Source organism: Daphnia pulicaria, chromosome 9 (assembly GCF_021234035.1).
Source record: "Daphnia pulicaria isolate SC F1-1A chromosome 9, SC_F0-13Bv2, whole genome shotgun sequence".
In the NCBI taxonomy this organism is placed as follows: Eukaryota; Metazoa; Arthropoda; class Branchiopoda; order Diplostraca; family Daphniidae; genus Daphnia; species Daphnia pulicaria.
The window spans coordinates 1,313,906-1,327,713 of record NC_060921.1 but is presented as its reverse complement, the minus strand read 5'-3'; the positions used below and the strand labels follow the sequence as shown (position 1 = coordinate 1,327,713).

Sequence of the window (13,808 nt, the reverse complement as noted above, 5' to 3'; positions counted from 1 at the left end):
CATCCACAAGATATGCAATTAGTCTTGTGATGTACTTGTCATCAGCAACAATCTGAATCTCATCATCGCTTGGGTAATGATTTACGTTACTTTGATTAACCTGTGACCTGATGGACATTTTACTGTTGCATGACTAGCATCAATGCAGTGCATTACATGTACACCTTCAATTCTTTTATTAACAATTAGAGTTTACTCAATGTCTCTTTTTCCAACTTTTCCTTAACTTGTTGTCTCATATCTTTCAATATTTTTCGTAACCCAAATTTTTGATTTTCTATTTAGATAAACAGCATCCCGTTTGGATGAAGAAACTACCTAAGTCGATCGAGTTACGCATCTCTTGTTGCCTTTTCTTTGAATGCCCTCGTGTACACTCATGTGAGTGTGGGTGTATTCACGAGGACCCAATTTTCCCTATCCTGTCCGTGGTGGATTGAACTCTCCAGCGGATGGGGCACTTGTGGATGGATGCCTGGCCGTATTTTCCAGCCTTAAAGGTAGGACAAATATTGATCTGTTGAATTCCTATCTGAACTGTTTGGTGGCATTGGTTGGAAATCGTCAAATAACACGGAATACGATTCCAGGCCGTTGACTGGGACTTCTCATGCCGTTTTTGTTGACTCAGTTAGGGTTCATAAATTAATTCAATGGTGGAACGATTTCAGATCAGGCTTGTTTTGTATATCTCACAACTTTGTCTGTGGGTAAAAAATCAAATTGGAAACTATTTGAACTTAAAAGTGCAGCTATAGAAAATGTTGTGACCAAAGGGGACCTGGGCTGGCCCCTCCTCGTTTAAAAATCAGGACTCCGAGAGTGAATCAAATTTAATCTTTTTCTGAAATTTATTTAAACGTTGACCGTCGTTTAGATATCAATGACAGGTGCCACCAAGTCTGCGTGCACCACTTATGAAAAAAGACATATAGTTAAGCCCAGCAGGCGGCCACTGTATACACCCTTTTTTCTTTCCCCTTAGTAGCAACAACATTTTATGTTTTAAAAAAAGGGGGTATCGTCGTCAAACATAATATAATAACTGGCTCGACAACATCTTTCATTGTCCTATTTCAAAATCAAAATAATCCAGAAAAACGTCCATCGGGTGTTGTCCAGTATAGTTATCGGCTCATGGGAAAGATAAAGATTCCTGGTAAATCCCATTTTCGGCGTCTATTTTTAAACTCAATATTTTTGTTTACTTTTTCTGTCATATTACTTTTTCCTGATGTTTTACGAATTTCTTTTTCGGGTATCCCCCACTACAAAAAAAGAAGAAATAGGAAAGTTGAAATTTATAGCTCTGCTGGTGTACATACATTTATCAATTCTACAGTGTTGTGTGTGTGTAAACTTATATCGAATTCAGTCATTTTTTCAAATGTCTCGAATTTCCATTTAAAAAAAGACCCTACGGGGCATTTTCTCGTTTGTTTAAACGATGAACTCGACAGAAATATTCGCGCATACTTATCATCTATCGTCTTATATGGGAGCCGCTTTGATGCTGCTGCTGTCATGATAATCGTTCGTTAGAATTTTGTCTACCACCACCAACCGATTCTTTGGTATTCAATCGCGTCTGTTGCGCTGCTGCTGCTGCTGCTCCAGGCCAGTGGGAAAAAAAAAATGTCGGTCACTCGGCCAAGGACTGGGACTAACCGTAGCTGCTACCACTACTATAACATGTATAGGACAAGAGAGAAAAAGAGATAGGCCCCAGCGCGTATATTTTTATATAATGTACTCTCCTGTACTCCTGTACATATGTAAATGTCTGGCGAACTTTTATTCAGAAATTCGCATGTCATCTTAGAATTTTGTCTCTGCGATTTTTGTTTTTTAAATTCATTTCAACAATTTGATTCATTTTTATTTTTTTCCGGAGACTCCTCCCACTTTTGATATGTCTTGTCCTTGCCCTACTATCCGCGATTCACTCTCGGCAGCAAAGCAGTGCATAGATCCCAATAAACAGCGGCGCCAAACGTTTCAAAAATTTGTGTTTTAAATGGAAATGAATGACGACGGTCGGGATAGATAGAGTGTGTACCCCCCCAACCCGTTGACGTCAGCACCCAGTGTGTGTGTTTGATTCTATTTTACTTATATGGGAGGCGAGAAGAAAATAAAAAAAGGCGGTTCACGAAAAAACCAAAAAATTCAAATAAGAAAAAGTTTTTTCGGAACTTTTCCAAAATTTGACTCAACGAAAATGGTCGGCCATATTCGTACGTCCAAAAACGAGATTCCCGATCGATTGTTGTGTGTGGGTTTTTTAAAACAATATGAGCTTTGCCAGCTAAAGGGGTGGCCTGGTGGGTGGGTGGGAGGAGTCTTAGATATATAGAGGAGAGAGAGAGAGAGAGACTATATGGTGACCCAGTTGAGCGTTTGTTTTAATTTATTTTATTTTATTTTTTAAAATAAAAAAAACAAATTTTTTCGCGGTCTGCTTTCCATATTTTTATACAATAGAGAGTGATGGTCGGACTCTATAAAAACTGTACATGTTTTATATTCAGCGCTATACATTTGATTTTTGTTTTTTCTTTATTGGCGCTGCGCGATGAAAGTGAAAGTCCAGAATTCATTTATTTATTCGCAAAATTCTTCTTTTTTAATATTAAGATTTTGTTAAAATTCAACCCAATGTGCAATTTCCTTGGGATTTTTCGCAGATGATTTAATTAAAAGCTCCAATTACGTACAAATAAGAGAACAATTAATTGCGTCCTACAGTAATTAAAAGCCTTTGAAAAATTAAAAGAAATCGCCTTCAAAATATTTTTTTTTTAATCAATTGCATTTAAAAATGACCCCCATACATGTGGGAGGGGAAGAAAGAAATCCCCCCTTCTTTTTCGAAAAATAAGAAAAACCAAAAATTTAAAAAATTCAAAATTAAGAAAAGAAATAAAAATAAAAACTTTCACTCGCGTGTGGCTGCTGATGAATGTGTCGGTCGTGTCGTGTGTGTGTGTGTGCAAGAGATCAGGTCGGTTTCTATGGAGACCTCCCCCTTTTCCCCCCTAACAGAAAATAAAAAAAAAAATAAAAATAAAAAAAAGAGAAAGACCAGCCGCCGAACAGAAAATTCTTTTTTTCAAATTTTGCTTTTTATCAAAATTGAATTGAATTTTTAAAAAAATTCTCCTGTTCTTTTTCGTGAATTTCTCAATTATCGTCCCATCTAGTTCGCTGGTGCGCAACTAATTCGTTCACGTAGCGCCAATCTAAAATTTCATGAATCAATTCGATATCAAATGATTCAAGAATTGTTGTTGTTGTTGTTGTTCGACCTCCAACATGAAATTTTCCCCTACGTTCTGGAACATATTCCTCTCTCCAGAGAGAAAAGAGCATTGACCAACCACCACCACCCCCCGACCAGCTCATCAATATAATACGTTGAATATCTACTACTCCGACATTCTATTTCTATACGCACAGAAAGAAGAAATAAAAAGCTGTCCACATTTTCTGTGTGTCCACTGCTGCTGCTGCTGCTGTTTATAACAGAAAGAGAAAAGAAGAAGAGGAGGAGGAACCTTGAACTAGATTGTTCCATGACTGTGGACCTCCTGTATAGCTCTTCTCTTCTCTCTAGTTAGACACTTGTACATGTCCAGCAGTTCCAATATTTGCTGGACATTGTAGAGCATTTCCTATCTTTTATAATGGGGAAAATAGTTGACCAGTTGTAGACTTGTTTGGAGACCCAACTAGTCCGATCCTGTTCCACTGTGCAGCAATTTCAAATTGGTGAAAGTGTTGGAAGAATTTTATTATTTTTTCACAGTTTGTTCACAGACTGTTGATGCGTTTCTTGCTGGATGACCTTTATATTCCACGACCTCAATCCCCCTTTTTTCCCCCCTACATATATATCCATCCCCCCTTTTTTTCCCCACGCTTTATCTTATCCCCATGAATATTTTATTTTTCTAAATTTAGATTTTTTTGATGAACGTTAACATCGTTGAAACATGATGAAATCGAATTACAATCAAATTTTGGTTTGAATTTCAAATGAATATGTGTGACGGTGGGAGTGATTCCACGCCATTTCCGCGAACCGGAATTGTTCCGGAAAAAAAACAATTATTTGCACAATAGTCTTTTGTGTGACAAGTTTGTCTATTACGACGAAATGTTTTTATTTCGTCTAATTGAACCAATTTTTCCCCAAAAATTTTTTAGATAAAAACCCACAAATAGAATCAGAACTATCTAGTCATCATCATATTACCCAGAGAATTTGCGACTATGGGCGTTATATTGTATTGGCTAATTTTGGGTTGGCGCTGTTATGTCCGTAGCCATCTAACAGTTGGTGGTCGTTTGAATTTAGATTGCCTTCGACGAACAGGCGATTGGATTCCCAGAAATTTTTAGAACAAAAATACGCACGTAAAACTCTGTAAAGAATTACCAACTCATCAGGGATTTATTTGGTCTTAATAAAAATCAAATGTGTGGAATGTGTTCAGTTCTTCTGCTTGCAGAGCCGGCCCACGTTATCCATATGGCGGAACGAACAGGGGACTATAGCGCTATTGGACAATGTTGGCCGGACGTCGGGTGTTCGGGACGCTATACGGAGGGAAGCAGGGCTAGAGTAGTAGATAATTGAATTACGGTTATTATTTCTTGTATGCTGTAGTTTCTGAGGAGATTATTTCGCCGACGTGCATCATCGGTTTCCAATGAGGGACTTTGGCCACTTGGTTGGGCCCAGTAATTCGTTTCTCATTCATTTCCCAGTAAATTCGACAGTTGCCAGCGAACATTTCTTGGAATATCTTTCCAAGTGAATTTTCAGACGTCAGTGAAACTCGGTGGGAATATCCCGTCGTGAACCAAATTCACATATTCGTGACCTACATCATTTGAACCAATCAACGTCCAGTCAAATTGTCCATTTACACTTGATGCCATATCCCTATAGTGCTCAGTTGAATCGGCTGGGAGAAAAAAGAATCAATTCTTTTGTAGAGAATTCCCTGATGAAATCCCAGTTAAGATTAAAAAGAGAGAAAAAATCACCTTGAACATTTCACTCGAATGTTCTGGAATAAAGTTTGAATTGGAGAAGAAGAGAGAAATGGGTTCGTTCACCGGCTGGGGGAATTCACGCTTGATATAGCGAGCGACATTTGACCAGCAGCAGTAGAAGAAGAGTATTATTATTATTATTACGTTTCGTCCTTGACACATCACGGCCGTTTGGGGTTTGTGACCGCTCCGGCCGGTTCACCTGTACTCCTAATAGAGAGAGAGAGAGAGTGGGAATTAAAAAACATTTTCTGGAAATGATATCAACTCGTCTAAAAGATCGGATGAAATGTGAGGCAATATGTAAATCGACTTCTACTTCCATAGAATTATAGAACAGATACAAATCACACGGGACTGTTAGGTTAGAAACAGCCGGGACCGTATTGGGCCTAGTGGTCTTATCAACTTATTCACGCGTTCACCGGCCCTCCCTTTTTTTTTTCTTTTTCCAAGGGGGAGAGAAAGAAAGAAAGAAAAGAAACGGGTTAAATCGCCCTGTAGCTATACGAAAATGTGAAACGAAGATGCCCATATATCAGGGTTGATCAACCCTTTTTTTATTTGATTTTATTTTTTGGAAGTGGACGTGATGTGGCGTTGGCATCGCCCAGGTCTACTATGTTGATGGCCTCAACTCCGGGACGGAACGAACGAAATAATAACGACCGTCCGTCCGTTCGTCCGTTCATCCGTCCGGCTATACAGAGTGGGCCCAGCTCACATGGCCGACAACCTTGGGAGATGCATAGACAACAGCAGGCGCCGGGACCAGCGCTTCAAAAACGTGAGGGGAAACAAACCAACAACAGCCCCAAACGGAGGTACGTGAATTTTTCCAACCAAAACATTTCGGGATTCCCGAACGAACGCTAGTCCGCTCTTTTCTTGTACGACCGACACGTGTGATCGAAACGTGCCCTCAAAAAATCATCGCCCTGTACTACGACTTGTCCAGGCTCCATTTGAATTGAATATTCAATGAAAACTTGTAGGTACGTATTAGAATTGAATATCAAAGAAACATTTGGTGCAGTCGATTTAGTCCGGAGCGTGAGTAGTGTAATAAATCTGGAGTCAAGACATTTTCAAAAGACTTAATTTCTGAGAAAAATAAAATAAAATAAAATTAAGGGGATGTGAATGCATAGATTTTTTGGGTACGTGCTAGATGTGTAGAATACTACTCCCGTATATATTATAATACAGGGCTCTTATAAATGTTGATCAAATGAACGTGAATTCCATATCGGGGCTCGACAACCCTTTTTCTTTTAAAATATTCTTGTTTAGCCCCAAAAAGATTTTTGTTTTTTTTGTTTTTTATTTTATTTTTCCCGCTCGCTAGCTGGCTGCACGATCATCGCCCCCAATTTAAATATCTCGGACAACCCAGCACCGGTCGGCCGGCCGGCTCTTCTCCCGCTATAAAGGGCTCACGCGTGCATACTTTATATATCCCAAGGTCTCTGGCATGTCTGTCGGGTCCCGGGTTGAACGCACTCGCTCCATACACACGGAGATATTTTTATTTTCCCAGTCTCTGTGGCATGGTTATAGTATATCTATTACAAAAAAAATTCAAATTTTGTATTTCGGGTAGATTTATGAACGTCACGTAGGCCTCTCTCTCTCTCTCTCTCTCTCCCGCTTCATTTGAATTTCATGTTTTTATTGTCCCGCATTTATAGCATTTGATTTATTTTTTCCCGAACGACTGATTCAGTTTGTAGGCCGTCGCCATCTTATCTCCGATCGGACGTTCTTCAATCACAGTACGGCCACCTGATTTAGACATTTTTTAAAGTTGAATCAATTGCACATTGAGTAGGAAATGAATAAAAATTGAATTATTTACGCTGCTGTTGCATGGGAAGGATCCTTTGGGGAGGACGAAACTGAAGAGCTGGAAGCCTCCCAGGTGATTGCGACGGGCTGATTTGGCGGATGGCAGCATCGAATAAAGACAATATAAAACGACGGAGAATAGGACGCCACAGATGACCTTTAGTGCGCCAATTTCATCCATTTTTCTTTTCTTTTTATTACAGGCGCCTCTGTGTGTGTGTTTGGCCGGACCTTGGTGAATTTTTAATGCAAACTGAATTCAGTTTTTTTCTTTTCTTTTTCCGGGCTGGCGCTGGCTGTTTCCAACTGGAAACAGAAAAATTTCCCAACGTCGTCGTCGCGATTTTTTTCTTCTACTGGGAATTTGGATCGGAATTTTAAGGACACGCGAGGGCATCGGGTCGACGAACATTAATTCTTTTTTTCCTGTTTGACTCGAGAAAGAAATTGAAAATTTGTCTAAAAAAATCAGGGGACTATTTTTTTTTAAGGAATTTAAAGAAAGAAAAAACAAATTTTTAATTTTTTTTCCACATTTTGAATTTGTCCGCTTCTTTATTTAAAAAAAAAAAAAAATATTGTGTAAAATATTTCTGGGAACAACCGCAATGGAAAATGTAGCGTATATTTCCCGAGATATTTCTGACCAGAGATATTGTCTAAAAAATTGACACTAGATATTATAGGACATTTTATATTTGTGACTCGGTGATTTCGGCCTCTGTTGCGTATCATTTCTTTTTAGAAAGAAAGAAAAAAACACACTTGTAAATATATTTATTTTAGTCCCATGTATAATCATCTACGGGGAATTGAGTCTCTACATCAACAACTTTATGGGGTATATTTATTTGTGTATCGCTGCTATGCTGCCTTTAAATATAGCCCCCAACAACTCGAACTGAAATGACGTACAGTGTCCCAAATGAATTATCTGGCGTCGGATAAATGGATCGCTGGAAAATTTCTCGCTGGGCTAAATATACACACGTGTGTAGTAGTTGTAGTAAAATACTCTGGTGAATTCTGATAGCAGTTATGTCATTTCCCATTTTTTTCGTGAATTTTCTATCGATTATTTGCAGTTTTATTTTCGTTCAACTGAATTCGCCAGTTGCAGTGAATGAACGAAAATGATTTGTTGACTTTTTGACTGGTCTCAAAATCATCTCTGGCTAATTATCGAACATGTTGTGTAATTTTTTGTTTCTATGAACATTTGACAATTTATGATGTCGTTGAATTGAAATGGCCCAGCTTCATCGGAAGATTTCATCTCCTGGCAGTTGTTTTCAATGACATTCAAGTTCACAATGTACACATAAAACGGCCCGTGTGGGAATAAGTTCTGTTGAACTTTGTTTATGCGTACACACAGCCGTCACATAAGGTTTAAAAACGTAACGTTTAGCCATTTATAATGAAACAGTTTAGACTTTAGACTTTCGACTTTAAGATGACAGTGGCCAAATTATTCCCAGACCTGGGAATAAACTCGAAATCGCAATTTGAAACAAATAAAGTCACGTAGACTCTCAGATGAAATTGTCCTATGCGATTTCAACATAAAATCAATTGGCGATTCCAATGAAATAAATACATTTTTGTGTCATCAGTCACGTAGGCTGATGACATATCGCCAGTTTAATGGACTAACCTTTCTTTCTTTTTTTTCAGGTAAATTGACGAAAAGATTTGGGTCCAAAATGACGTGTTGGAACACGTCACGTTTCCGCCCACCTCGACGACCTTTTTATTTTTCTTTTCTTTTTTCCCATGTTCCTCCCACTCCCTCCTAATTTAATGACTTGTTAATTTCGCAAGTGGATTAACGTCCGACAAGGTGAATGGGAAAGGGGAATACTGATAGTGTGCAGCATGCACACACAGTCATCGTTTGGACTGGAATTTCCTACATGTGAAAGAATTAGAAATATCAAAAACCCCCCGTGGGAAATTTCGAAAAAAAGTCACGACCTCGCGGACACCAAGTTCATTGGCCGGCCGGCCGTCAAATCGCCCAGCAAGGTGATCACCCCCTTAAAAAAAAATGTATTACTCAATCAATGACAAAAATAAATCAATTTTCGCAATTTTGTTTGTATTAAATTGGGGAATTTCCCAGGTGAGTGTCTGTGCTCCGGCCTGATCCATCAATCAATTATACAGTTCAGTATATACCTGTAGATCTAAATAATGTTTTGGAATTGCTAATCGTGATGATTAAACGAATTAAAAGGGGCGACAAAAGAAGAAGAAGAAGAAAAGAAATGGTTATATACGACAGAAGGGGAGAAAAGCAGGTCAAGGTATACATCAACAGGTCAGAGGCATCGAGCTGCTGCTGCTGCTGGTATAAGTCTCCGAGTCCTTCAGATTCTTCTTCTTCTTGTATAAGACGAAAAAACCGAGAAAAAAGATTTCCCCCAAAACTCGTGGTGACCTCGTCGAGTGTAGCGATGCCGATGACCTGTCGAATTGTTTTATTTGTGTGCGACACAAAACAGAAAACAAAAAGGGAAATAACAAGCTCTTGAGACGATATCTTTTCACACCCTCTCCCTATCTTCGTTTTTGGTCCAAACACCATTTGGATGTTCTTCTTTCTTCTTCTTCTGTGGCGATCCTGTGAGATTCTCTGACTCATCGGACCTCCTTTCACTTATTGGCTTTGGTTGCTGCTGCTTATTTGTTGAGTATAGTTTAGTGTGGTAGTAGTCGTAGTAGTCGGAGTCTGTGTGTGTGTGTTTCATTCCGCCATGTCAAGGTCGCTGGTCACTCGCCAGAAAAAAGAAGAAAAAACCCCAACAGAATTCCAGCGAGCGGTTCGCGTGCATATAGATACTACCAAAAGAGTTCTCTCTCTTTTCTTTTTCTTTTTCATTTTCCCTTTCGTCTCTCTCTCTCTCTGTCTATCTGATTCTTTTTCGTCGTCTCACACAGAACCCGTGTTGGGCTGATGCGCTTTTATAACGAAAGAAAAAACCTGTCGACACGAGGTGGAAATTAAAATGAGAGAGAGAGAGACGTAGAGGTATAGTTTCTCTCTCGCCTGGCTCAAGGTTTCTAAAATTGGCGAAGGCGGGCCACGTTACGAAGTGTGGCGAACGAGACGCACAGCTGGACTGCCATCAGCAGACTGGAGATGGACAAGGCGACAATCTCCAGGATCTGGCTCAGGCTGAGTGCCACGATCAGGATGATTGTCACAAGTGGCAGCTGGACCAGGAGTGTGGTGAACCAGAAGGTGGACAGCTCTGCCACTTGCTCGCTCAGGTTGCCAGACATGCCCAAGTAGATCCTGGTGGCTTCCGTCACACAGCAGGCAGAGACTCCAATTCCAAGAAGGAGATACGAGAACCAGCCAAAACATTGGTGCTGCCAAATGTAGCAAAAGGTGATGAGTGAATGTAAGCCAAAGACTTTTTCTTCGTATTATGTAAATACCTTTGCCACAAATGATGCCAAGATGATCGCCAGCCACACTGGGTAGTAGACCAAGTTGAAGTATAGTGACATTTGCAGTACCAAACTTGATTGGACATCATAAACTGTATTCCATAAAACAATCAAACGTTAAGCAAAAAGTACGAGACGCAATAGATAGAACTTGAATGATTTGAGAAGAATTGAAGTTACCTATGTCACTTTGACCCGATACGAATGAGAAATCTTGGGGTACATCAGACAAACCTGGAAATATTCTATCGCTGAAAGAATCCACAACATTTTGAACTGATTGTCTTCCCATTCTTTCATCACTTTCGACGATGGCTTTTGGCTATTGAATGAAATGACAGCCGATTGTTTTGGGCATTTCAAACTGGGCGCCATGGCAACGACTCTAGCAGAACAACTCAGCTGTTTTCATTCGTGACTTTCTCCCGTCACTGTATTACATGTGCTGTGTGGTACACGTACAAACTTGTTTTGTGATTAAAATACTTGGCGATTATATTAGAGCAAGTAAGCTGTGAAAAAACTTGTAGGATTGATGGCTGGAAAATTATTTTTCATCTTTCTCGTCCAGGTTTCACAATTCAAACATGGGAAACTGGCAACTGGAAGCAGCCAAAATGGGGATGTACATGATTTTCCCAGTTGGTTGTTTCTATTACTTTAACCAGGCAGAGTATTTTGAAGATTGGATGATCAAAATGAGGAGAGAAATGTATCCTGCCGATAGCAGGGTGAACAAAAAGATGTTTGAGGACACCATTCGCCAAATGAAGGAGAAAGAGGAACGGGAATATCTCAGACTACTTGAGGAGAAAGAAAGAAAAAATAATGCCTAAGTTGTCTGTGTTCTTCATTAGATTTATGTATACAAGAGTCAATTTCCACTATTTATTTGATTTCTTTCATCATCGTGCAGATTTGATTTCTACTTATCTCTTCATTTCTAGACTATAACATTCCCAGCTCCAGTATCTGCTTCCACTATCTGGTGGACTAAACATCTTTAAGCAGTTCAAAAGATCCTTGAAGAAACAAAACATAAATGAGGACTGCGTGTGTGATCAGGGCAGTGAACTCGCTGTAGCATAAAGCCTTTCCCAATGCAGCATCCTATAGCAATCCTATAGCTATCCTATAGCAGGTCAGGATTCGAAAATCAAATGTCTCCAAACAAATAGCAAGTCTTGTTAGTTTGACAGATTTGCGACCTTCAAGTTGTGTATTTGGAAATCTTTGGCGCGTTAACTACAAACAAGGCGTCGTAATGCAACCGATTTTTTTGGACATTTATGCTTCAGATGGGAATGTATCATTTTCAAGGTTGACAACTGCTCCTTCCTATTCGTTGGCTTGAAACAAAATTGTGCGTGTTGGTGCAAACTTGGACGTTCAAAGAACCTTTTCACTAGAATTCGCAATCGGTTATCTCAGATTGACTTTGTTGATGGTCGGTCCGCCTTCCCTTCATCTCTGAGCTAGCGAAAAAGGGAATAGTCTTGTTTATTCACATCAATAGAATATTAATTCATTATCTAGTGCTCTCCGATTTTTAGTGTGTGTTGTCCCAAAATGTTCGAGTTGGATGGGCGAAGAACTGCACTATGGACACTACGAGTACGGTTGATTGCGTGTAAACTTGACACGGTTAAAAGATGGCCATAAAAGGAGAAAGGGGAAAGCGCTGGATATTTGTAAACGTTGCAACAAAGCAGTATGTCAATGCTAGTCGGTCATTGATAAGCGAAAGAAAACCGGGCCACTGTGTGGAAGGAATAATGAGGGCGAACAGCATCGGCCAACTGTATATTAAACAAATTTCCATGTATTTTTCTTTTGCCATTTAGTAATTTTTCAAAAAAGACGATTGTGTTTGTTTCTCTTTTTCCTCACTGATTTTCGTTTTCTCTCGGCTGGTCGGCGGCTGCGTCCGCCACTCTCGGAGCACCAGCACCGCCCCAATCGAAACCCCCAGGACGCTCGTCAGGAGCCGGATTGTAAAGAGGGTCTTCAGTGTGCGTGTCGAACAAAAGTTTCCTAGGGGGGAAAGAAAAGAAACCGTGAACCGCTTGACCGATCTCTGATATTTTTTGAGAAATGCAAAATTGTTGCATACAGTAAACGAGGCGTGGCCAAGAGTCTTCTGCCTCCCGGCTGATTAGGAAACACATCTTCCAGGAAGAAATACAAGTGACCGATGGCGATCCCGAGAATGTCCACCAATACGCTATTGCCTAAAAGAACTGAAAAAGCCACGAGAACCCAAGGCAAATATGGGGCCTATAAAAATGTCAGGATAGAGAAGAAATTATCGGTTAATTTTCGCACAGGGTTTTTTAAATTTTGCTGTTGCTCTGTCCTATTTACTCGAAAAGGTAGAAGGCCGAAGAAATTCATCCTAACGTAAGGATTTCGCCGAGCCCAAATATAGACGAACATCGTGGTGAGCGAATGTCCAAGGAACAATAAATTTACAAACCAAGCACATATCTAAAAACATGAGAAAGCAAATAGTTAGAAAAAACTTGAAACAGGGAATTCATGCAAATTTTCATAATTACCACTGTTGTGATGCAGCCAAATATGAACATGTAAACAAAATCAGCTGTTCTACCTCTGAATGAACCCTCCTCCAACATTCTACAATAGCGATAAGTAAAAATCATGTTGAACAGAAAATTGAAGCTGAATGTCCCAAAAAAGAAGAATGGAGTCAGTAGCCTCCATATCTGCAAATACAAGATAACATGATTTGGCTACTATACAAAAGCAAACCAATCCTATTACCTCAAACTTTTGAGTGATGAGCAAAGGATTGAAATACAGTTGGAAAGGTGACACCACATCCAGTTGCTGAAAAGGAAATGTTTTTCAGTCGATTACTGAGTCCCTTTCAAAGTTTCAAGTGTTACTTACAACTGCAATTGAAGTGAGCAAGCAAACAGTGGTGTATGCCCGAGTCACTGGAGGCATCAACATATACTCTTGGCGTAATGTGTGGTAAGCCATGGTGCTTTCTTGTAATTGATTTCATCAACAGTCAACTAAGATGAAGTTTTATCACTTATTGTATACTATTATTGTATACAAAGGACTATGACCAGCTCAAACACAAACCTCAAATAAGAAAAACAATTTATAAATACCTAGAAATACAATCAAGAAACGATTTATCCAAAATGTAAGGATTTCGCGAAACACTACCAACCATCGTTTTTCCCAAGAGTCAAATTGGTTTGTTTATTTTTTCTTTTAACAAACCCCCCTTGGTCGACGTGGACAATTTGTAGAGGCTACAGCAGAAAGCCAGAAACGGAAATGTCAAAAACAGGAATTCCAAAGATCAGTTTTTGGTTGCTATTGCAACGGTGTAAATGGCGCCTATTTTAATGTAGCAGACAACTTTTTGATTATTATTCCAATTTCCATCCAAGATTCGA

General features: G+C 39.5%; 2 protein-coding genes across 3 annotated transcripts; both read right to left on the bottom strand.

Moving 5' to 3' along the window:
• Positions 1 to 8,582: 8,582 nt before the first annotated feature.
• On the bottom strand, positions 8,583 to 10,876 carry LOC124313415 (transmembrane protein 17B-like). The gene is made up of 3 exons (XM_046778336.1): positions 10,552 to 10,876; positions 10,360 to 10,463; positions 8,583 to 10,290 (listed from the first exon to the last, which is right to left on the bottom strand). Exons 1-3 carry the CDS (start codon positions 10,661 to 10,663, stop codon positions 9,979 to 9,981), a joined length of 528 nt encoding a protein of 175 aa, XP_046634292.1. The 5' UTR covers positions 10,664 to 10,876; the 3' UTR covers positions 8,583 to 9,978.
• Positions 10,877 to 12,244: 1,368 nt separating this feature from the next.
• On the bottom strand, positions 12,245 to 13,704 carry LOC124313308 (derlin-2-like). Of its 2 annotated transcripts, none has more exons than XM_046778164.1 (7): positions 13,577 to 13,704; positions 13,285 to 13,485; positions 13,156 to 13,221; positions 12,930 to 13,097; positions 12,736 to 12,858; positions 12,485 to 12,648; positions 12,245 to 12,405 (listed from the first exon to the last, which is right to left on the bottom strand). In XM_046778164.1, exons 2-7 carry the CDS (start codon positions 13,375 to 13,377, stop codon positions 12,258 to 12,260), a joined length of 762 nt encoding a protein of 253 aa, XP_046634120.1. In that variant the 5' UTR covers positions 13,378 to 13,485; positions 13,577 to 13,704; the 3' UTR covers positions 12,245 to 12,257. The 2 variants fall into 2 exon arrangements, with proteins under 2 accessions (XP_046634120.1, XP_046634121.1); XM_046778165.1 differs by having other exon boundaries at positions 13,285 to 13,514; positions 13,577 to 13,671.
• Between the last annotated feature and the right edge of the window lie 104 nt (positions 13,705 to 13,808).

Bases quoted from the DNA above. Each gene is read 5' to 3' on its own strand.
- LOC124313308 (XM_046778164.1), bottom strand. From the start codon at position 13,377: ATGGCTTACCACACATTACGCCAAGAGTATATGTTGATGCCTCCAGTG. The intron at 13,222-13,284 runs GTAAGTAACACT...TTTCCTTTTCAG, and splicing joins TGCTCACTTCAATTGCAGTT to CAACTGGATGTGGTGTCACC. The intron at 12,649-12,735 runs GTAAATAGGACA...ACATTTTTATAG, and splicing joins TCGGCCTTCTACCTTTTCGA to GCCCCATATTTGCCTTGGGT.
- LOC124313415 (XM_046778336.1), bottom strand. From the start codon at position 10,663: ATGGGAAGACAATCAGTTCAAAATGTTGTGGATTCTTTCAGCGATAGA. The intron at 10,464-10,551 runs GTAACTTCAATT...TATGGAATACAG, and splicing joins ATCGGGTCAAAGTGACATAG to TTTATGATGTCCAATCAAGT. The intron at 10,291-10,359 runs GTATTTACATAA...TACATTTGGCAG, and splicing joins TGGCATCATTTGTGGCAAAG to CACCAATGTTTTGGCTGGTT.